Source organism: Myxine glutinosa, chromosome 11, assembly GCF_964187855.1.
Source record: "Myxine glutinosa chromosome 11, kmMyxGlut1.1, whole genome shotgun sequence".
NCBI classification, from domain to species: Eukaryota; Metazoa; Chordata; class Myxini; order Myxiniformes; family Myxinidae; genus Myxine; species Myxine glutinosa.
The window spans coordinates 35,641,565-35,664,702 of NC_136271.1; the positions used below are offsets into that span (position 1 = coordinate 35,641,565).

Consider the following 23,138-nt stretch of genomic DNA (forward strand, 5'->3'; position numbering starts at 1 on the left):
GTGCCCGTACGTGGGTGCAAAAAAACATGCGTGCAAACAACAACAACAAAAAAAAACTTTGAAACCACGTGGCAGTAACGACCACAGAACCCCCCCCCCCCTCTATTTACATGAATGGTTTGGTCCATTCGCAACGACCACAGAACCCCCCCCCTCTATTTACATGCAATGGTTTGGTCCATTCGCAACGCCAAAGCGAACGGCGAACGGCTAAATCGCCATAGCTCGGTAAGTACTTGTCCGATTAATTTCAAACCTTGAAAAGGCACATCCTCGGGTCCCCAGCAATATACCTGGCAAGTTTAAAGTATATCGGACCCGTGGTTGTCGAGAAACAGCGGTCACAGACAAACATACAAACACACATACACACATACACACATACACACATACACACATACACACAGAGATTAATGGAATTATAGATAGATATCTAAAAGTATATCCCCCCCCCCCTCTATTTACATGCAATGGTTTGGTCCAAAGCTAACGGCTTGCGAGTACGGTGACAATCCCCCCCCTCTATTTACATGAAATGGTTTGGTCCAAAGCTAACGGCTAGCGGAGTTTGGTAAAGAAATCGCCATAGCGTGCACAAATGCGCAGGAAAGCGAAAGAATCGCAAATTAGTTTTAATTAGTTTTAAAACATAGTTTAACGGCAACATAGCGGCAACATAGTTTGCCAACGTGAAATAAATGAATACGCTCTCAAATGTGCCAAAAAAAAAAAAAAACGCTACCCGTACGCTCTACCCCGCCCGTACGCCCGTAAACAAAAAAAACAACGCTCTTCGCTTCCGCCCTTCGCTCTGACTGAATTGGGAGAAATAATGCGCATAAGAAATCGAGAAATTATTATTTTCTCCGGAAGAAATCGAATTACGTACCGTAATGGCGCACGCGCTGGGCTCAGCATCAGCTCGCTCTCACATCGGCCACGCCTACGCAATAACGCGTTCTGTGATTGGATGCCGGAAGTGCAGTCCTCACTGTCCGGAAGGTCGTATATCGCAGTTACGATGAATCGCAAATTAGTTTTTATTAGTTTTATAATTAGTTTTAAAACATAGTTTAACGGCAACATAGTTTGCCGACGGGAAATAAATGAATACGCTCTCAAATGTGCCATCCGAGGCAGAGTGTGTTCGCCACGTTCGGCACACGTGATAGCTCGCTGCTCTCTGATTGGTTGAATCGTTTTTTGGACATAGCTCGGTAAGTACTTCTGCGATTAATTTAAAACCTTGAAAAGGCACATCCTCGGGTCCCCAGCAATATACCTGGCAAGTTTCAAGTATATCGGACCGGTAGTTGTCGAGAAACAGCGGTCACAGACATACAAACAAACAAACGTACAAACAAACATACACACAGAGATTATTGGAATTATAGATAGATTATACTCAGAGTATTATTGAAATTTATAGTTATTTTCCATTTCAACTTCTGATGTCCACTCTACTCCATTTCCCTATCAAATCTTACGGAGGAGCCTGGAAGAGAATGGAAAATCAAAAAGCTCTGCAAAGTGAACAATGTTGTGTTGTTTAAAACCACCAAAAACAAAAACACATCAGCAAAAAATTCTCAATAAAAATCCAAATCCAATAGACCACCATTTAGCTCAATGTAGCCTGATTCTTCATTTTACGAGTAGGAAACACAATACCGCTTCCTGGGGGCCCTCCAATAAGCGACATGTGCCTCCCTCTCTTCCTATTACCTCTGTCAAAAGAGAGGATATTACATTTAAATCCGTTTGTTTTGACTGTGTACAGAACAAATTTGATTTTCTCTGCATTCGTTAATACGAATGACAGGAAACTTTCATCACAGGTGCAAGATCACCTGCACAAGTTTGTAAAATCATGATCATGTCATAGATCACATGGTATAGGCACCATAATTGTTTTCACACAACAGTCTTAAAATCACTGAAAAACACATCCTGACGAGGGTCCATAATCTCTGATTGCTGTTTCTTGTCTCCTTACAATGGTGATATTACATACATGACATATCAATATTGATTTAAAATAAAACAATGAGATTGAGATATGGTATCCCATGGGCATGGGGCAATGCCATCTCATGCCATGCCTGATCGTTCAGAGAAAACAGCAACATTTGCCTCCAGGACATACTTCCCCCCCAGACAAGACCTACAGTCAGTCAGTTGGACAAAGCCCCCCCCCCCCACCCCCCAGACAAGAAACAAAAAAACTCATGCCTATCTGGACCACACCCTAGCATCTACACCGTTCACAAATTCACAAACCACCCACCAGCCTTTTTGGTGGGGTGAGGGGTGGGGGGGGGGGGGGGGTGTAGACAGATGGATGATGAAAGGGATAAATTACATCCAACACCAATCCATGTTGAACAGGGGAGGCATAGATTCAAAACATCAACATGTTTCAAACCAAATAATTCAGACAAAGCATTCAAATTTCAAATTTTCATGTTCAGAATCTGAATAAATTTTCAAAGCATGGATTCAAAACATTATTTGGCCAGCACCTCAGTTTGTCAGCTCTTGTATGAGCCTCAACCCAAATACTAAAGTTACAATTCAAGTGAGTTTTACTCAACCCAGTAAAAAGAATAGAAAAACAAACAAGGAGATAAAAAGAGGTAGAAAGAATCCGGAGAGATTCATTAGAGGCGTCTCTTTAAAAATCCAATCTGATTTACCTTGAAAGCATGTTCTATGCTATCCTGGGACTTTATCTGTGAGAGCCTCCCTTACTGTTAAGAGCACTTGTATTCTTTTCCTAAATAATGAATATTATACAAATATAATTGTATCCTTTTAACTCACGATATTTTGTTGACAATTCAGACTTATTTGTTTAAAAATTCCATGCATGTTATTGTTTTTCCAACATATCACAGTAATTGATGCAACATTATCAGACAACTTCTTTCTAACATGATGGTCAAACGTAATGACGTCACCGTACGCAAATGTTCCACATTTACACAATGACGTCGCAAGCACGCACACACTCCTGCCTTGTAAATTGGTAAACAATAACTTGGGTGTACGCGAATGCCATTAAATAACCTTTTGACAGGGTGCCGCATCAATGAGTATGTCCTCCGCCATACTGGATGTCAAACCTGGAACCCATCGACCAGTTAGATCGACCAGTTGCAATTTACCAAACCAAAAATACAGGGCCTGTCAGACATCTTCTTCTTCTTTTTCTTCCATTTGCTCAAATTACCAAAAATAGTTTCAACGTAGTTTTGCTGATAATTTTGATGACAAAACTCAAATGGTAAAGGATTACAGTCCTAAAATGGACACTGCACACACACACACACACACACACACACACACACACACACACACACACACACACACACACACACACACACACACACACACACACACACACACACACACACCCCCCTACTAATCTGCTGTTATGGTGTTTTGTAGGGTTAGGGTGTTGGATCAATTAATATCCCCTTTATACGAGCCTCGACCATAGGAAGTAGATTTGCACCAAACACTCGTCGCCAAGGGAAGTGTGAGAGGGGGAGGGAGGGTAGAGTATGGGGGGTATGAGGGATGGAGTGGATGGATGGAGGGATGGAGTAAGGCAGGAAAGTGAAGGATTGGGGACGGGACGGAATGGGATGGGGACTGGGGAGGGAGTGGGGGTAAGGCATGATGGGGAGGGATTGGGGTGGGTGGGTGAGATGGGGTGGGAAACGGGGTGGGAGCTGGGCAGTGGTAGGGTGATTGGGTGGGGTAGGGTGGGGGTGTAGGAGCGGAGGTCGCCGCGGTCACACATAGAGCCGGGGGGGGGGGGGGTTGCCAATCCCCACCTGTCCCCGTACGTACACCACACGGAATTATATACGGAGAGCAGTAAATAATGTGTCGCTTCTTTGAAAGCACGTTTTACAAATTTCATGCAACCGATATGAATCACAGCATTTATGATGCTTTTATGATGCTCACAATGACATGTTACTTAATGTCCAAGTCTTCCTTTGCAGCACATCAGTTGCCAACAGTAAACATGGTCATTTGCCGTTAATTGTGGATTTGCATATGTATAATTTCCAATAACTATCGCTCGCCGAAAAAACTTTGTCAATTGTATTTCATCCCTCTTCTATTTATTCTTTTATCAATCGGTTAAAAGATGCTAAACAAATTTTTTTTTTAACCCCAAAGTATAACGAATCGGTTATTACCCGATCATGGCTCCCAATCACCGTCTAGGTTCTTACACGGACACCGTCACTGGTAGCAGCGATCTGAACAACCAGATGGATCTCACAGCCCAGACAGAGTTTGAAATGTCCGCAATCAGTCCCTGTATATTTTGAAACCAACCCAGAGTTTTTCCAAGAAGAGGTTTGTGCAAAATGGTCTGAAAAATCGATCGATATTTCAAAAAATAATAAAAATTAATAAACGGGATTCTAACCTATGGCCATTAGGTCTTGTCCCAGGTGTATTTAACCATTCGTCCATTCTAAAGCTTGAACCCTAAACAATAACAGATATCTATCTAGGTGCCGCGCTTTTCGTGCGCGCGTCAGACGGACCGCGGAGCAATGGTTTACATGCGCTTCGCCCGTACGTGCCGTTTACGTGTGCATCGTGCGCTCAGCGTCTACGTGCCGATCGTAGCATGTCGATCGTGAGCGGGCTTACGTGCCAAGTCACGTGATCCTTCGCTAAACGGCTTTCCCAAATCTCCGTATGAATGCGCTCAAGACGCAAGATGTTACGCAGCGAAAAGCACGAAACAAACAGATATTTTACAAAAACTGTGCGAGTTAATCCATTTTGAGCCCAGGTGTTCATTCGCTGTCTGCCACAGCGTGTATCTAATCATTCGGCCTCCGCTCGCTCGATGAATGCAAAACACACGCGCGTCAGACGGACCGCAGGGCTCACAGCTTCGCTAATGAGATGCAGCATGTCTCTGTCATCGTGTTCCTAATTAAGCGCACAATTCTTCGCAATAAAAATCGCGTATAATCGATAATGATCGCTAATGATCGCAAATAATCGCTAATAGATGTACCATTCTTTGTTCTGCTCATTCCTCCTTTGCTTTAAATGATTCGGAATAAGGGATCTCAACCATAGATATGCGAAATACACACTCTGGAATTTCAACTCTATAACAAATGCCAGAAGCAAGAGGGTGTCAGCAGAATATCAGAACGTCACCTCCAAAAACGTATACCTCATCCCATCTCAATGTACACCTTATCCAACCTTAAAATACAACATAACTTCGGGCGGCCGCCCTACACATTGCACCTCAATTTCCGTGGATCTTCGTGTCACGGCACCATTTCTGAAGACTCAAGGGGTCTCAGTGGATCTTCGCGTCACGGCACCATTTCTGAACCTAAGACTTTAAATTCAGTGGATCTTCGTGTAATACACGGCACCTTTCCTGAACTGCTTTCTTGCTTTGTGGTACACCCACCAGACCACATCATTTTTTACATTCTATCTCACATCCAAACACACATAGTACACACAATGAAGGAATAAATCTCGCGATTCTATTTGTCCAGGTCCAGGATCTCCAGGTTTGAATTGCGTACCCCTTCCAAGTTTGACAGAATACAGCGAAACATCGTGATCAACAGGCAGACCCCCCCCCCCCCATACCTTGATAAGTCACCTGGGTGAGTTTTGAGCTATCCGCTAATCTTTTCCAGCGTTGCAATCCCCGTACGGGCCACCAAATTGTCGGAGCTGACTTCCAGACTTCTTTCCAGCGAAGACTTCTCAATTGAGAATCAAAAAAACCTCACTGAGTTCCAACTTAGATTTATTCAAACAATTGCGGAGAGAAAACCAACACTATCACACTATACATTTATACACAGAAGCACACAACGACGCGTCGTCCACTCGAAGGAATTCTCTCCGCCAAGCCTCGCAGTGTCCCGTTAAATAGGCACAATTCCCTTTGATGTTGTTCAGTTGGAATTTCGTGGTCACTTACAAAAGCTTGGCCAGGTCAAAACCCTCGTCTCTCTGGCACCACTGGCATCTGCTTTTCATTGTCCAGCCTGCTAAGGAGTTTACACAAGATTGCAACGAGAGCAAAAGGGGACTAAATGCATACCAACCCCGTGCTACGTCAACATTTTACATCCGAATTTACATTTTACATTTTACATTTTACATCTGTACCTTTCACAGAGGTGACCAAGGTCAACTCGCAGATAACCGATTGCCGTCTTGGTTCCATACACATTCCCTTGCTCAGACTGCATGCTTTGAGAACCCATTTTACACAAGATTCACATTGAAATGCAATTTAACTGTTTTTGGCAATAAATTGCCCCTTACATATCATATATAATTATTAATAACACACACACCTCACTGCATAAATGGAACAGTTGGATTAATTTTTACTTCAAAGGCCACATATATAGAAAAGAATGTTTGCTTTAATTAATCGATATTGCTTCACTTAATACTTAATAGTTGTTCTTTTTTTTTTAGATAAATATCTTGGAAAGAAGATATTCATTTTTTTTGGTGTAATTTTACACTCGATTGGCCCCGCTACCGAAGAAAATGGTGATTTGATTACCCACGTGACCCGCTACGTCATCTCGAGGATATTTCTGCTGCGGGTCGTTTGTATAATGATTTTGACTATTAGAGGATTCTTTATCAGAAAAATCTTCCACAAATTCACTTTCTGACAAGTCTGAAGCAAGTTGTGCGGCCATTATCCATTGCGTTCTGAGAAACCTTGCCTTTGATTACATCATGCAGATGACATCATGACCATTGTGATTTTCAGGGGCAGTACCTGACAGGTTTGCTTTTTAAAACTGAAACAGCTCAAACAGTTATTAGAATAAAAACCACGTTCAGTTCTTTGTTTATTACTTTTAAAAAATTAATGTATTCACATTAAAAAATTCTGTGTCCGTGGACGTTTAATAACTTTTCTCTCCAAGGAGTGTTTCCCGGTTTCAGGGTGGGACAGACAGACAGACAGACAGACGGATGGTATTAGCCTATCATATATGAAAATAAATACCATGTAATCTCATCAGTTTAGCATCAAACAGGTAACCAGTGAATTAGAGATTACAAATAAGGAATTGGAGATTGCAACACTCACTTCCACTCATTCTCTCCTATTTCTTTCCTGCCTGTGGAACCAACACCTTCCGCAGTCTCTTCAATGTCTTTCTTCCCTGCAGGGCTTCAAGACATCTCAGGTCAAACCACATCCACGCCCATGATCTTTTATACCTCCAATGAGCATCCTAAGCCGACTTCTTTCCATGTTTCCAGTTTTTCCTTCAACTTCTGTGATTGAAAGTTTGTGGCTGTGTCCATATGGTTCACCCCGTGTCCTCCACTACCGTCTAAGTTTTTCCCACACCCTTTATTTCTCCAAGTCTCTCTCTATTTTGTCCCTCAACCACATAGTTGGTGTGTTTCTTTTGTCTTTCTAATGTTTGTTTTTTTTCTGTTTCATTCTGATCCATTCTGTGTTCCAGATCCATTCTCTGTTCTAGATCCATTCTGTGTTCAACATAGATTCTGTGTTATAGATCCATTCTGTGTTCTAGACTCATGATCCATTCTGTGTTCTTGATCCAATTATGTGTTATAGATCGATTCTGTGTTCTAGATCCATTCTGAGTTCTCAATCCATTTTGTGTTCGAGATACATTCAGTGTTCTAGATCCATTCTGTATTTAAATCCATTCTATGTTCAAATTCCTTTCGGGGTTTCTTGATCCATTGTGTGTTCTCGATCCATTCTGTGTTCTTGATCAATTCTGTGTTCTTGATCCATTCTGTGTTCTTGATCCATTCCGTGTTCTAGATCCATTCCGTGTTCTAGATACATTCTGGGTTTAAATCCATTCTATGTTCAAATTCCTTTCTGGGTTTCTTGATCCATTCTGTGTTCCAGAGCCGTTATGTGTTCTAGATCCATTGTGCGGTCTAGATCTATGGTGTGTTCTAGATCTGTTGTGTGTTCTAGATCTGTTGTGGGTTCTAGATCCATTGTGTGTTCTTGATATATATTGTGTGTTCGAGATCTGTTGTGTGTTCTAGACCCATTGTGTGTTCTAGACCCATTGTGTGTTCTAGATCCATTGTGTGTTCTAGATCCATTGTGTGTTCTAGATCCATTGTGTGTTCTAGATCCATTGGGTGTTCTAGATCCATTCTGTGTTCTTTCTGCGTACACAAAAGAAGATGCTCAAGTGTTTCTACCCCATGATATCGATGTTGATTGATGTTTGTGCTGCTGATGTTTTAAACGAACACAACTGTACTGCTAATGCAATGCCCCCTGTAGGCCAGGGCAGGAATTTTGAATTTGACCAGAATGCCGGTGATAGCTCGTCAACTTTTTGTCGAAAGAAACCATTCAATCTTTCTTGTTTACCAACTAATTCTAGCAGACAGGATACCCAGCTTAACATCCATCCATGGGACGGTGCACTTTGTGATTCTTTGCTGTGTCTATGAAACCAATCTGACAGTTTATAGTCCAGTTGATAATCAAATCCACACTAGACAGCTTGAATGGGGAGATTGCAAACTGTGCACGATCCTGTCAGGACTCAATAATTGCACCTGCATTACATTCGTATTGTATTGCGAAACTTTACTTGCACGTTCATCATATTTTTGTCTCAGTCCCTCTTTCATATATTCAGCCAGATATGCATGTTATTCTTCCATTTTCCAACTCAGGAAGAAGAAGGAAAGATCATGAGACATCACATGCCTCTTGATTCATTCAGAGCCAAAGTCAAAACCCCAGCTCAAAAAAATGTTCTGAACAGGTAAGTGGACTTCAACTCGAGTGGGTTGCCTTAGGCCTGTTACAAAGGAGAACTGGAACGGCATTCGCAGTCTCTTTTGTATCCCAGAGTAGACCGTTTTGTATCCCAGAGTAGACCAGAAAATCACATTTAATCGAAATCATCCGTCCACAACTTTCTGAGATATCCTGCCATATATCGTTGTTGGCCCTATCTCCCAATGGTGAAGAATCACTTAAAAAAATTATACTAGCCGGATCCGAATCCGGATCTTCCCCAAAATCTAATCATTTCATCCTTGTCACATACGCTACATGTCTGCCAAATTTTGTCCGAATCCGTCCACAACTTTTTGAGATATCTTGTTCACAAACAGACAGACAGACAGACAGACAGACAGACAGACAGACAAACAAACAAACAGACAGACAGGGGTGAAAACATAACCTCCATCCACCTTTGGTGGCGGAGGTAAATATGTACGAATTGCACTGTTGCATTGTTCAAGTTTAGAAATGCGTGAAAGTGAAATGTTTCTTCCTGTTATTTTCATGGCTTTGCAGAGCAGAGCACGAGAATATTTATGTCGTTATGCACGAAAATTTATGAAGTTATGCACGAGAAAATTGTCAATTTCTCTTTGCTCTTGTGCAGGCTCGAGACCCTTTACCAGAAACTTGTAGAACTGTGGAAACGGCAGGACAGCAATCTACAGAGCCTTCTGGCTTGGCACAAACTTCAGAACACCATCCATGTAATCAAGATGTGGAGCTTACCTTCAGTATGTGACTATTATTATTATTATGTAATCAAATTTTGTATGTTTGCTGTGGATCCTGATCCTGATTGTGTGTGTGTGTGTGTGTGTGTGTGTGTGTGTGTGTGTGTGTGTGTGTGTGTGTGTGTGTGTGTGTGTGTGTGTGTGTGTGTGTGTGTGTGTGTGTGTGTGTGTGTGTGTGTGTGTGTGTGTGTGTGTGTGTGTGTGTGTGTGTGTGTTTATGCATTACTCATCGTGGAGTGGGTATATAAATCACATGCTGGACATAGACGGGAGACATTGGTGTACTTTAATGTGAATTGAAAGGACATCCGACAATGGACAAATGCATGTTATTAGTGGGATCTGAAACTGGGTTCCAAGCATGAGATTGGTCCAGACGAGATTGCTAAACAAGCCAATCACAGCTGTGCAATTTTAATTGTAAACAAATTGTAAGAGGCAAGATCTCTTGCTTAAGGCTACTTTTTGTTGTTGTTGTTGTTGTTGTTGTACATTTTAACTTTTTTTCCCTTCCTGTTATTGCCCATGATAATGTTTCAATACATTTCTTGTAGAATGCTGGCATAGCTGCCAAGAGCCCATGGCAGTCTTTGTGTGGCCTTTTGAAAATTTTTGCATTTCAAGATGGTCACTTGACGAATTGTTTGCCTCAAAATGAGTAAATGAATTATATTTAAGCTTGTGTTTATTATAAGGCATGCATTATATTAAGAATAACGCTTAACATCCCAATTAAACAAATAGCCTTGAACACCCATTACCATCAGTTAGGATACCTATATGAAAGACAAAAGTGATAAAAACGTTATAATACTGTTGGAATGCCTGGTGTTGGCTTAGCGGTTAGGGTGCCGGTTTGGGATCCTAGGTTCCTGGGTTCGAATCCCGGTCGATCGCTGAATTAACGCCAGGGTGGTTGACTCAGCCTGTCATCCTTCCGAGGTCAGCAAATCGAGTACCAGTTCACTGGTTAGGGTTGTTCGGGTTAGACTTTAGACTTTAGGTTAAACAACTTTAGTTAACTTTAGGTTAGACTTAACTATTAGGTTAGCAAGAGGTGACTAACAGGGTTGGCGGCAGGAAGGGCATCCTGCTATAAAACATTGCTTCAAAAAAGGGGACCACGGTGCCCAAAAAAAGGCCAACCCCTGCTCTGCGGGGGAAATGGCCTCTAAAGGTGGCTCATAATACTGGTGGAATTGAATCTTTTTTTCCCCATTTTGTGGGGGCATAACAAAATGGAGAAGATTGTCATGGGGACCGCAAGGCCAACCCCCGCTCTAGCAGGGAAAATGGCCTTAAAATGCATGTTGTTGTTGTGTTGTTGTTGTGGGGGCATAAAACTCACCCACTACGGAAAGGGATCGGGTATCATTTCATATTACCTTTCACATAGCTACAAAGGCTTACGCACTATCGTGCAATTAAATAAAATAAAAAAATCGAAAAATATTTAATTATTTTCAGAATTTTCTTTGCCTAAGAAGTTTGACGAATCTGAAAGTTTGAAACAATAGTTTGAAGCTGAAAGTCTGAAAGAAACATCTGAAAGTTTGACGAATACTGGTTTTGGCCATGTGAGGAAAATGGTGACAGACACACACAGACGCACACTGGAAGACGAACATCTGTCTTGTGGTATCGACGAAGAATCCAAAAATATTGGAAATGTGTTTGAGAATATAATGTGGTAATTGAATTCTGTACTTGATTGTGTATGATGTATCTTTCGTTCCACAATACAAGTTCATAAATAATGTTGATTTACAGCAATTATCCTCCTTTGGGAACCTCTCACCAATGTTCATTATGATTTACAGTGTGACGTCACAGCACATTGGAATTGCAGCTGAAGTATATGTACCTCGGTTTACAATGACGTTCAAACGATGCAAGTTGTGTTCTTATGACGTCTCACTAACTGGCTTCAACTTGCGTATGTTCCATTCATCCTGAAGATAAAACAGCTGCGCCATGAGGAGCAGCAACACCTGTTGCAGGAACTCCAATGCCGGCACAGTGCGTTACTTCGCTGCAGTTGCAACTCTGAGGTGATTGGGAAAGAGGACATTTCCTTGGTTGATAAGGACGTTGAAACCTGCCAAGTGCATTATCAACAGCTGCAACAACGCCTGGACCAGGGTGATTACTCGCACTTCATGCCTTCGCCTCTTTTTCGATAATACTTTAAAATGATTTAGATAAATGATGGACAAGCCTTTGCAATATGGGAGTGTGGTCTTCGGTAATTGCATCCGCTGGTTGTGTTACTTACCACCTCCTCTTTGTCCCAATGGGACATGATGCTGCACTCGATGTGTAGACGTAGTCTGTTGGGCTCGAAACGATATGTTGCAATTTGAGTAACAAATGCTCCCACAGCAGCAGCTTGTTAAGAGTGTATTTCCCCTCTTGTTAGCTGTTTGTGACTGTTTTGCACAGGCAAGCAGGAGGAGTCCTTGTGTAAACGAAGCATTTCCAAGTTGCACGATGTCCGGCAACACCTCGAGAACCTTAGTGAGCAAGCTGTCCAACAGCTACACCTGCCTCTGGAGCTGGGCGTGCACCATGAGTTAACTTGCAGAATCGAGAAGCAAGAGGTTCGCTTGTGCAGACTATTGTGGTCACAAAGCTTCATGTAAAACACGCTTAAACATTCTCCATCCACCAAATGTAAACTTTTACCTAAAAGTTTGATTTGCATCCAAGCTGTTTTTGTGATACAAGTTGTTGATGCCAAATGGGTGAACGCAACATGTATTCGATGATGGAGGTCAGGGCTTTATTGAAGTTTATTTTGGTTGAAAGTGTATTCCCCCTCAAAAGTGAAGAGTAAATGAGCATGTGTGTGACGTACTCGTAGGCAGAATCTGATCGTGCCTTTACTGTGACTGGCAGAGGTTGGGCTCCGAGATCGGTGACCTACAGGAGGTGATGACGGAGATTTCTAAGAGTGTTTCAGAAATGGATGGACAGCACACACACAACCCGATGTTTCTAGAGTTGCAGAGAGACCTGAATACCACCTTGCAGGATCTGCAAGATACGTCAAACCTATCTGCTGGCTGCCTGCAGGAGTGAGACCCACACACCAGTTGTTTCAGGGACTTCAAACTATTGTTTCTCTCACTAGTACACCCGCAGAATGCAGGAGGGGCAGGAAGGGTCGTTCCTCTTTGGGGTATATAGATTACAGTTGATCTATGGTCGGATCTCAAGAACAATGGGTGTGTGTGTTCATTTACCAAGGTTCTTGTGGAGAGATCGCCAAGTGGTTTAAGCATTTGAGCAAGCACTCCATTCAAAACCGTTAAGGAACGGCTGACCTGGCAAGCGCTAGCTAGCTGCTTGCTAAAGGAGCACAACCCGAGCTTCTCCCTTTCAGTATCGTATGAAACAGCAGGAGCGAGTTTCAAAAGTTCGCTACGAAAAATGCCACGGTCGCGGCAGAAAGGGCCATGTTATTAACCAGACATTTGTGGGGTAAATAGAGTATAGTAGATCTTTACTCAGTTCTGTAAGTAAACCTGACTTCACGGATGTCGGGATTCCTCCAAATATCTTCATTTCGTGTTATAAAGAGCATTAGCGACTGTTTAAAAAGCTAAGCATACGTGTTTGTGGTTTATAATATTTTTATTTCCTGTAGCAGCCATTGCTCCCACGGAAACGCCAAGTTAGAACTATAAGCTATTTATACACGTTATCACTGCAGGAAAAACGCCTTGGGGAAGTGGGACATTATTAGTATTAATATTGATTTGTAATAACATTAACAATATGCGATTATCATTCATTTTGTTATTACTAGTACCCGACTGCAAAGCCGCAATGAGCCGGCGAAGCCAAAGCCTCTTGCCACTATTTTACCCATCACTGTGGCATCAGTAGGTTAGGTAGTTGGTAGTATGTAGGTGTAGTAGGTACCGTACCTGGTTCAAAATGACACCATTTGCATTCTGGATGAGATTAAAATTGATAAAATTTCCTTCTTGATTAATTCGGTGAATTCGGTCTCAACTTCGGATATTTCCGGCCGTGAAAAACTATCCCCTACGGCCACGAGATTTCTAAAAAATAGTTCTTCGTCAATTTTAGAATATTTGATGCCGTTTTCACCCTCCGAAACGCGTAATAAGCTTTTTTGAAATAATTTTTTAAATGCTCGAATCTCATTGGTTCTGGTGTTTGGTGACGATTTTCGTTGAAGATAACGAGGTTGGTTTTAAAGTATTTTAATTACACATTAGAGGTGCATCAGATGGTGAATCAAACAAGACGGGTGAAACAAACTCCGATTGAACGTTTTCTCAATTTTTTATGCATACTTCCGCATCCGCAAGATGGCGGCCTCCATTGAGCGATTTGGTGCGTCACAGCTTCGGAATTCTCAATCCAAGGGATCCAGCATAATCTGGTTTTCAACATAATACGTACGCGTTTATTCACAACACCGGCTTCGCCGGCTAAAAGCGTCTTTGGAAAAACGCTACGATAAATCTTCTTCTTTGGACAAATGCCACGATAAAGCTAACTTAATATGGCTATACACCTCAACACGCAACCCATTGACGGCAATGGTGGGGAAAACCTGCTCGGGGGAGAAAACCACCTTGGGGATGGGGGCAAATTAATGCGTTACGACCTTCATTATGTAACCCTTGGTCATCCTGTCAAGTTTGGTTGAGATTGGATAAGTAACGACGGAATGTATTGGCGTCAGAAATTCATCAGACAGACGGACAGACACAAATGGCATATTTTAGTATGATGATGATTACAATTTGCTTGGTCTACATATGTTTGCACCTATCGCTTGCAGCCTGAAGACCCTTAAAGGCATAGCGCAAGACTGTCAAGAATCAAATGTGGTCCTGATTGGCATGGAGAACAAGCTCTTAGAGAATGGCCACCTTCCGAAGGACTTGCAGGAGACGGAAAACCTGTGTAACTGCTTCAAGGTAGATGTCGAGTGTCTGCTAGGCAGTAGACGGAGTCGACAGTTTATAAAGAAATGCATAGAACTGCTGATGTGTTTCATCGTTGCTCACCGACTTGCTCTGCTGGTGTCGCAGCAATTGCAGGTTGAAGTGAACGACAAGGAAGCGCATTTTGCCCGCTTGCGGGAGCACATGAAGGCAGGAGCGGGTTTCACCAGGCGGTTGCTTTGCCAGCACGGAGAGCAGGATGAAAATTTTGAGCGGCACATTGCTATGGCGTGGACTTTGTTGCAAAGGTGGAATGGTGTGCATGAACAGCTGCGTGCCAGGTAATGCTTTGAATGTGATAATCCCGTATTTAGCTTCTGTTAATTCTTGCACAGCCCGTCATGAAAACGTGGCCTTTCGTCGTGTAGGTTGAGAGAGCTGGAAAGGCTGTACAAGCTGCTGGAGGTCTACAAGCCGAGGGCCGGCACACTAGTGAGTTGGCTTAACGAAGCTACGGCCCAAATGGATGCATTGCAGAGCACAGACAGCCATGACAAACTCCTGCACCTCAAGGTATGTGAGTTGGGATGGTCGGACAGCTTCGTGTTGTGCACGTTTGTATTTATTATTTGCAAAATCGAAATTTTTTCGAGTATGCAGAATTATGCACGACGTGTAAATTCTGTCTGTTTCTGTTTGTATATCAATTACATACAGGTCACAATTTTAAACCTATCTTCATAAAATTTCACCGAATGCCAGAGTTGGTCATTAGCAAGAAGCCTATTGATTTTGAGGTCAAAAGGTCAACAACTTTGTCAAATTTCTAAAATGATAAATTTTCATCTGATTGACTTGAAATTTGAAGAGGATTTGCACATATGGCCTGAAAATTTAACCAATTATTTTTGAGGTCAACATAGGCCAAAGGTCAACAACTGAGATGTAATTTCTAAAATCCTCAATTTTCATCCGATTGACTTGAAATTTGAACAGAATTTGCATATTAGGTCACTTACTTCAACCACTAATTATTCTTCAGGTCAACATAGGGCAAAAGGTCAACATAGTCCGAAGGCCAACAACTTATTTTAGGGAATTTCCAAGTATCGTGCTATGCACGACATATTTATTTATTTGTTTTCATTCAGAAAGTGCTTCTTCTCGAGCAAGGTTTTCATACCTGCCCGCTGTACTGCTTGAGCATTAGCTTGTGTATCACCAAGCCAAGATGTCCTTGGGCCAGGGCGGGGACTATACATTCGTTATTATATTGTCAAATGATACTATTATTACCCTGCGCTGGCATAGCGAAAACAGGGTTAGGCATTCGGTTGCGTGCATGCGTACGTGTGGCGTTTATGCGTACGTATCTGCATTTTAAAAATTCATTTTCTCTGCCATTATTGGTCCGATTGACAAAATTTTACCATAGGAGTGCCTCCACCTGAAGAATTTTTTTATTCATAATTATGACGTCATAGGTCACGTGGTAAGGACGACATCGTGGAAAAACGCTGCACCTCTATATCTCCCAAACCGCTCAATGGAAAAATTGAGACCTGGCTCATTGTCAACTACTTCACATGGGGAATACAACAACAACAACATGCATTTTAAGGCCATTTTCCCTGCTAGAGTGGGGGTTAGCCTTGCGGTCCCCATGACAATCTTCTCCATTTTGCCCTATTTTCTGCATCTCCCCTTGTTAACCCCCTTGCCCGCATTTCTTCTTCCACCATCTTTAGCCAAGTCTTTCTCGGTCTTCCCCGTCCTCTACTTCCTTCTACATTCATTTCCATCACTCTTCTCAAACAGTCACTTTCATCCTTCCTCAACACATGACCAAACCATCTCAACCTGTTCCTCTTCACAGCATCAATCACAGGCTCTATTCCCATCATCTTTCGCAATTCATCATTTGTCTTCCTCTCTCTCAACGATACTCCGCACATCCGCCGAACCATTTGTCACTGAACTACTTTCTCAAACTTTTGTGAAATCGTACCAAACTTCTGGTATTAGTCTACTTGCCAGCAATGTGAACCCGGAAATGTTGAGTACCCCAAAGTTTTAAGTTAGAAATGTACAGTATGGCTCCCCAGCACTTAGAAACTGCCGGATGCTAACTTGCATATGTTGGGCAATTCGCAAAATTAGCATTAATAGCATTAACCCTATCAAACATAGGCCTGGGACACTGAAATTTCTGTTTCGCTCTATTGCTCCACTTTTATTCACAGGTATTAGAGGTAACAAAGGCAAGTACCATACCAAACTAGAATAATATGACTATGGGTAAATAATATCCTCAAAATTAAAACACAAGTATACCCAAAATTATCAGAGCTGAAAAATATGTGCACTAGTTACACAACATACAACTTCCATCAAGAAAGAGCGTCTTGCACTTCTACTACTCTGCACTGTTATAAAGCATATCCTCATCATAAAACTCATCCTCATCGTCTTCATCTTCTTCTCCTGACTCTACATTATTGTCATATTGCTCCTCTTGCTGTGAGTGTGTTGCAACATGTACTATCAGAGCCTTTGCAAAAGCAGTAGCTGGTACAGCCCAGGCCTGCAGCTACGCAGCTGCACTTTGCTGTTAAACAGGGCTTTAACCCAGCTTTGCAGCTACAGCTGATCATTTCTAACACGGCAGGAGGAGCAACGGGGCTTGCATCCAGGATGGGCATGATGACGTCCTCTCCCTTCTCGCCTTCCTTCTTATTCCATCCAAACTCTGTTATGTCCACAGCTGGTGGGTCAGGGCAGTCTGCTGCTTTCCAAAGCAGCACCTGTAGATGGGCACGCCGTCCATGGAGGAGAGCGTTGCGCTCTGTAGGAGGCAGTGTCTTCAGTGCTGGGGGGGGGGGGGGGGGGGGTTTGAGCTTTCGGTAGATGTCATATCTGGCGACTCCCTCTCGTTGTACAGAGCCAGAAAGAAACCACTCACTGCCTCTGTAATCTGTAAATCAGTAGCTCCCTCCTCTCCGATGAAGTGAAGCAGGTCACCAGGTACTACTCTCATGGCCTTGAGTGCGGACACCTTCCCTTTCCCCGCGGGATAGGAGGTGGTGTCACATCCGGAGAGAGCATGCATAGCCAGGATGGAGCGACACTGCTCACCGAGATTCTCTACTGTCGAATTGATGTTGAGAATAGTGCCATCCCATCTCTCCATCTGCAGGTTACATGTGATACCCACCTTCCAGCACCAATAGACCATGAGTACGAAAACATCAGTGTCGTCGCTGAGAATGCGGACAGTTTCAGCTCCGCGACTGGCTGCATCCAACATGTATGAGATGAGGGAGACGTCAGCCTCGTCATGAGTGACAATACTGTCTGCTTTGCTGACAATCTTGATGTGATCTCCTATGCTGTGTGTGCACAGGAGCTCACCCAGTCTCCGTTTGTTTGTCTTGTTCTTCATCACTTTGTCGCGGCTAGGTAGAGGGGTTGTCAGTGAGAGTCGGTACTCTGTTGAGCTCTCCCCAGCTCTTTTCTGCCTCTCGTGGTCTTTGGCAGAGACTTGCTCATACCGGTCAAAGATGACAAATGTTTCGGTGATGTAGCGATTAAGCCGGTGCCCCATGCTGGCTGCGAGGTCAGCCACAGTGCCTGACGATGGCCACACCACGTGGTAGATGAGCTGCGATGCATCAACGAGTACAACATGTGGTGGGTGGGGATTGGGGGCAAGGATTCCAAGACGCTGGACGATCACAGACTTGTTACCCTTCCTGAGGCATCCATACTCATCGATGATGGATGCAGGGACCGGGCCGAGCTCGTAGTCAAAGAGGGCAGAGAGCTCCATTCTTCTCTTGCTCCCCACCACCAGCAGCCGAGCAAACAATGCCTCAAGGTCACATATGATCTTCGCATTGACCTTCACTCTTTTTTTGGTGAATGTCATTGTCACCACCTTATTTGAGATTGGCGCATGAAATCTCTCAGGAAGTGATGAAGAGAACAGTGTGCTCATGTCCTGTCCGATCTACAATGCATCTTGCACATTCACCTTTTCATCTGCCACCTGGCCATTTATGATGTGGTGGAGGGTCGCGGTCTCTATGGTGAGTGGATGGGAGTTTTCATGTAGCACTCTCAGGATTTTAGCCCGGTCCTCCGCGTCCAATTCCCGCCGTCCTTTACCCTCTTCTTTGTGTCTGTTGGGCTTCATTGTCTTATCCGGTGCTTCAGCATCGTCGTAAATCTCATCCAATGACTTGGAGAGATAGGAGCAGATGCCGAAAGATTGGATCCACACGGCGACCTGCTCAGGGTTGGTGGAGATGCCATTCATGCCTCCTACTCCCTTCCCTTACTTGATGCATGTCTGCTCCCCAAACATGTCTCCACTCACTGCAGCTGCACCATCAGAGTGGCGGCACACATGGCTTCCAGCGTAAAGGTCATCCTTGGCAGTAGCAAGAAGGTACTGCATGTCACGCAGATGCTATGTGATCCAGGTTTTGTTTAAGTGTATTATGTCCAAATTTCATACAGATCATTCAAATAGTTTGCTCACACGAAGCATTCAAACGGAGCAATAGAGCGAAACAGAAATTTCAGTGTCCCAGGCCTATGTTTGATAGGGTTAATGCTATTAATGCTAATTTTGCTAATTGCCCAACATATGCAAGTTAGCATCCGGCAGTTTCTAAGTGCTGGGGACTCATACTGTACATTTCTAACTTAAAACGTTGGGGTACTCAACATTTCCGGGTTCACAAGAGGGCTCTATAGGCTTGGCAAGTAGACGATATGCACATATCTCTCCCGTCGGTATGTCCTGAGGGTATTTTGTCTGAAAAATCTTCCAATTTTTTTTTTTTTGGGGGGGAATTTTTTTGGGGAAATTTTTTTTTCCCAACTTCAATTGTTTATAAAATGTGATATCACGTATATTACAAATACATTTGTGCAAAGTAATTGTTTGTATTATGATTGGTGTAAATCATGACAACACAGCAACTCGGGTACAGTCATTATCCTCAGCTAAAATAAGCCCGTTCCTCAGTAACGGCGCTTGGTGAGGCGAGCGCAGCGAGCCGAGCCAAGCTAGTCTATATAATATATATATATACTAGCGGGGTCACCCGTGGGAATCCCACGGGCATGGATGTGTGTGACATTTCGACATATTGAGTTATATGCTGCACATTCATTTTTACAAAATGGTTACTGGCAAGTCATCAGATCCAGAAATGGTGTGAATTTAGTTATTTCACATAATATGTGACCCCTCACTCCTCTCCACCTGACACTCTCCTGTCTCCACCTGACACTCTCCTGTCTCCACCTGACACTCTCCTCTCTCCACCTAGCACTCCTCTCCTCTCCAAACCCTCACATCCCTCTCCTTTCCAATCCCTCACCTCTCCAATCCCTCACACTCCTCTCCTCTCCAATCCTTCACACGCCTCTCCAATCGCGCCTCACACTCCTCTCCAATCGCGCCTCACACTCCTCTCCAATCGCGCCTCACACTCCTCTCCAATCGTGCCTCACACTCCTCTCCAATCGTGCCTCACACTCCTCTCCAATCGTGCCTCACACTCCCCTCCAATCACTCCTCTCCAATCGTGCCTCACACTCCTCTCCAATCGTGCCTCACACTCCTCTCCAATCGCGCCTCACACTCCTCTCCAATCGCGCCTCACTCGCCTCTCCAATCGGCTTTCCCCGTCTCGTTTCTCTCCTTTTTCTCCCGTCTCGTTCTTTTTCTTGCTCCAAATCGGCCCGTCGGAATCGGAAATCGGCCCGTCTCGCCCGTCGGCCCGTCGGAATCGGAAATCGGCCCGTCTTGCTTTTGTGCTTGTGCGTAAATAAATTGTGTTCATGACACCATTTCTGGTGTTGGGCTAGCGGCTAGGGTGCCGGCTTAGGATCCTGGGTTCGAATCTCGGTCGATCGCCGAATTAATGCCAGGGGGGTTGACTCAGCCTGTCATCCTTCCGAGGTCGGCTAATTGAGTACCAGTTCACTGGTAATTCCCTGTTTGTCGTTGAAGGCGGCAAAAAGGGTTGGCGTCAGGAAGGGCATCCGGCCGTAAAACATTGCTTCAAAAAGGGGACAAAAAAACAACAACTACCACGGTCCCCGAAAAGGCCAACCCCCGCTTTGCGGGGAAAAATGGCCTCTAAACGGTGGTTTTTACACCATTTCTGGATCTGATGACTTGCCAGTAACCATTTTGTAAAAATGAATGTGCAGCATCTAACTCAATATGTCGAAATGTCACACACATCCATGCCCGTGGGATTCCCACGGGTGACCCCGCAAGTTTGCATTGACGTTCGTCGATGGACTCGTTCGCCCGTCTCATTCGTTTTCTTGCTGCATCCTGTTCAAGTCTGCGTTCTTCATCGATCGTCTCATTCATTTTGGAAATAGAAGTTTCCACGCAGCGCATGAATTGTCACGATCCTCAAGAGGAATTTGTCTCGTAATCATCAAATGATAAATGGCAAGTAAATTATATTGTGGAAAATTAAAGATTTCAAATAAACCTATTTAAAGTGTATTCGCACATAACTAATTTTAAAAAACGAAGAAATATCTCTCGGTAATTTCCTGAAACATATTTTACTTCCGGCTAATAATGTTGAATTAAATAAAAACGAAGAAATATATGTCGGCATCATTGTTGACGTTTTTGTGACGACTGTCATCAAACGAAAAAGTAATATATCTTAACGGAAAAGCAAAAGCGAATTTTTAATATATATCGACACGTTGCCGTCGGTGTCATGTTGGGCGGTGTATGATACACCATGACGCGATTTTTAAAAATATATCTCTGCATTTTCCCGCGTGTGTGGAATGTTCTCAATTATTGCTGACACCGAGTCCAAAACCATCGATAAAAATGAAATCATATGGTGAGTTAGATTGGAGATAAAGGCGTGAGAGAGACTCAATGGCCTTGAAGTTGAAGTTACAGGCGTTTGAGAATTCATTTCGTTCTATAAACGGCAACTTTCATTGGATTTCCTTCCCGTTTTTTTTCAACCGAGTCGAAAACTATGTTAGCGACTGTGAAAAATGAAATGATATATCGAATTTTTAATATGTATCGACACGTTGCCGTCGGTGTCATGTTAGGCGGTGTATGATACACCATGACGCGATTTTAAAAAATATATCTGCATTTTCCCGCGTGTGTGGAATGTTCTCAATTATTGCTGACACCGACTCTAAAACCATCGATAAAAATGAAATCATATGGTGAGTTAGATTGGAGATAAAGGCGTGAGAGAGACTCAATGGCCTTGAAGTTACAGGCATTTGAGAATTCATTTCGTTCTATAAACGGCAACTTTCATCGGATTTTCTTCTCGTTTTTTTTCAATCGAGTCTAAAACTATGTTAGCGACTGTGAAAAATGAAATGATATATCGAATTTAAAATAGATATCGACACATTGCCGTCGGTGTCATGTTGGGCGGTGTATGATACACCATGACGCGATTTTAAAAAATATATCTCTGCATTTTCCCGCGTGTGTGGAATGTTTGTGGAAAATTAAAGATTTCAAATAAACCTATTTAAAGTGTATGCGCACATAACTAATAAAAAAAACGAAGAAATATCTCTCGGTAATTTCCTGAAACATATTTTACTTCCGGCTAATATGTTGAATGAAATAAAAACGAAGAAATATATGTCGGCATCATTGTTGACGTTTTTGTGACGACTATCATCAAACGAAATAGTAATATATCATAACGGAAAAGCAAAAGCTAATTTTTAATATATATCGACACATTGCCGGCGGTGTCATGTTGGGCGGTGTATGATACACCATGACGCGATTTTAAAAAATATATCTCTGCATTTTCCCGCGTGTGTGGATTGTTCTCAATTATTGCTGACACCGAGTCTAAAAGTAAAACCATCGATAAAAATGAAATCATATGGTGAGTTAGATTGGAGATAAAGGCGTGAGAGAGACTCAATGGCCTTGAAGTTACAGGCCTTTGAGAATTCATTTCGTTCTATAAACGGCAACTTTCATCGGATTTTCTTCCCGTTTTTTTTCAACCGAGTCTAAAACTATGTTAGCGACTGTGAAAAATGAAATGATTTATCGAATTTGATTTGAAATAAAACTGGGGGAGAGCAAGACACCACGGGCCTACAAAACAGGACTCAAAGCTATGCGAGTTAATAAAATGGTGGATATTTGTTTATAGCCACTCCCAGAATGGGTGGAGCTATGGGTGGAGCTACTCTGCAAACCGAGTAAGCCACACCCCGGACAGACACCCAACAGATAGACAGACAGACAGACAGAATCATCTACGGCTATTATAATATAGATATATATGTAAATAAAAATCCCATATGCTGTGTTGATTTGTCTATTGTGTACTAATGCCCTTTCTCTGCATGTAAAATATGTACAGGCTCCTCTTTCGGCCTTGAATAATCATATAGAAATACATGTTGATGTGTTTAATGTTTTTATTTAAATTAAGAATGAGCTGGCGTGAGAAAGATTGTGAGACAGACACAGAGAAGAATAGATCGATTGGTGAGGGAAGGGACATACATTCGGTATATCTCTGGCTCGTGGAAAGTGAAGGGGTGGCA

The 23,138-nt window shown here is 42.9% G+C and overlaps 1 protein-coding gene across 1 annotated transcript in view; it reads left to right on the forward strand.

Moving 5' to 3' along the window:
• The window catches only part of LOC137436568 (uncharacterized), a 159,179-nt gene that overhangs the window by 100,321 nt on the left and 35,720 nt on the right, over positions 1-23,138 (forward strand). The window contains exons 23-30 of the mRNA XM_078786260.1: positions 8,746-8,837; positions 9,471-9,597; positions 11,556-11,739; positions 12,040-12,197; positions 12,496-12,674; positions 14,420-14,558; positions 14,673-14,866; positions 14,954-15,098. Of these exons, the coding sequence (XP_078642386.1) occupies positions 8,746-8,837; positions 9,471-9,597; positions 11,556-11,739; positions 12,040-12,197; positions 12,496-12,674; positions 14,420-14,558; positions 14,673-14,866; positions 14,954-15,098 (1,218 nt within the window). The remainder of the gene's footprint in view (positions 1-8,745; positions 8,838-9,470; positions 9,598-11,555; positions 11,740-12,039; positions 12,198-12,495; positions 12,675-14,419; positions 14,559-14,672; positions 14,867-14,953; positions 15,099-23,138) is intronic.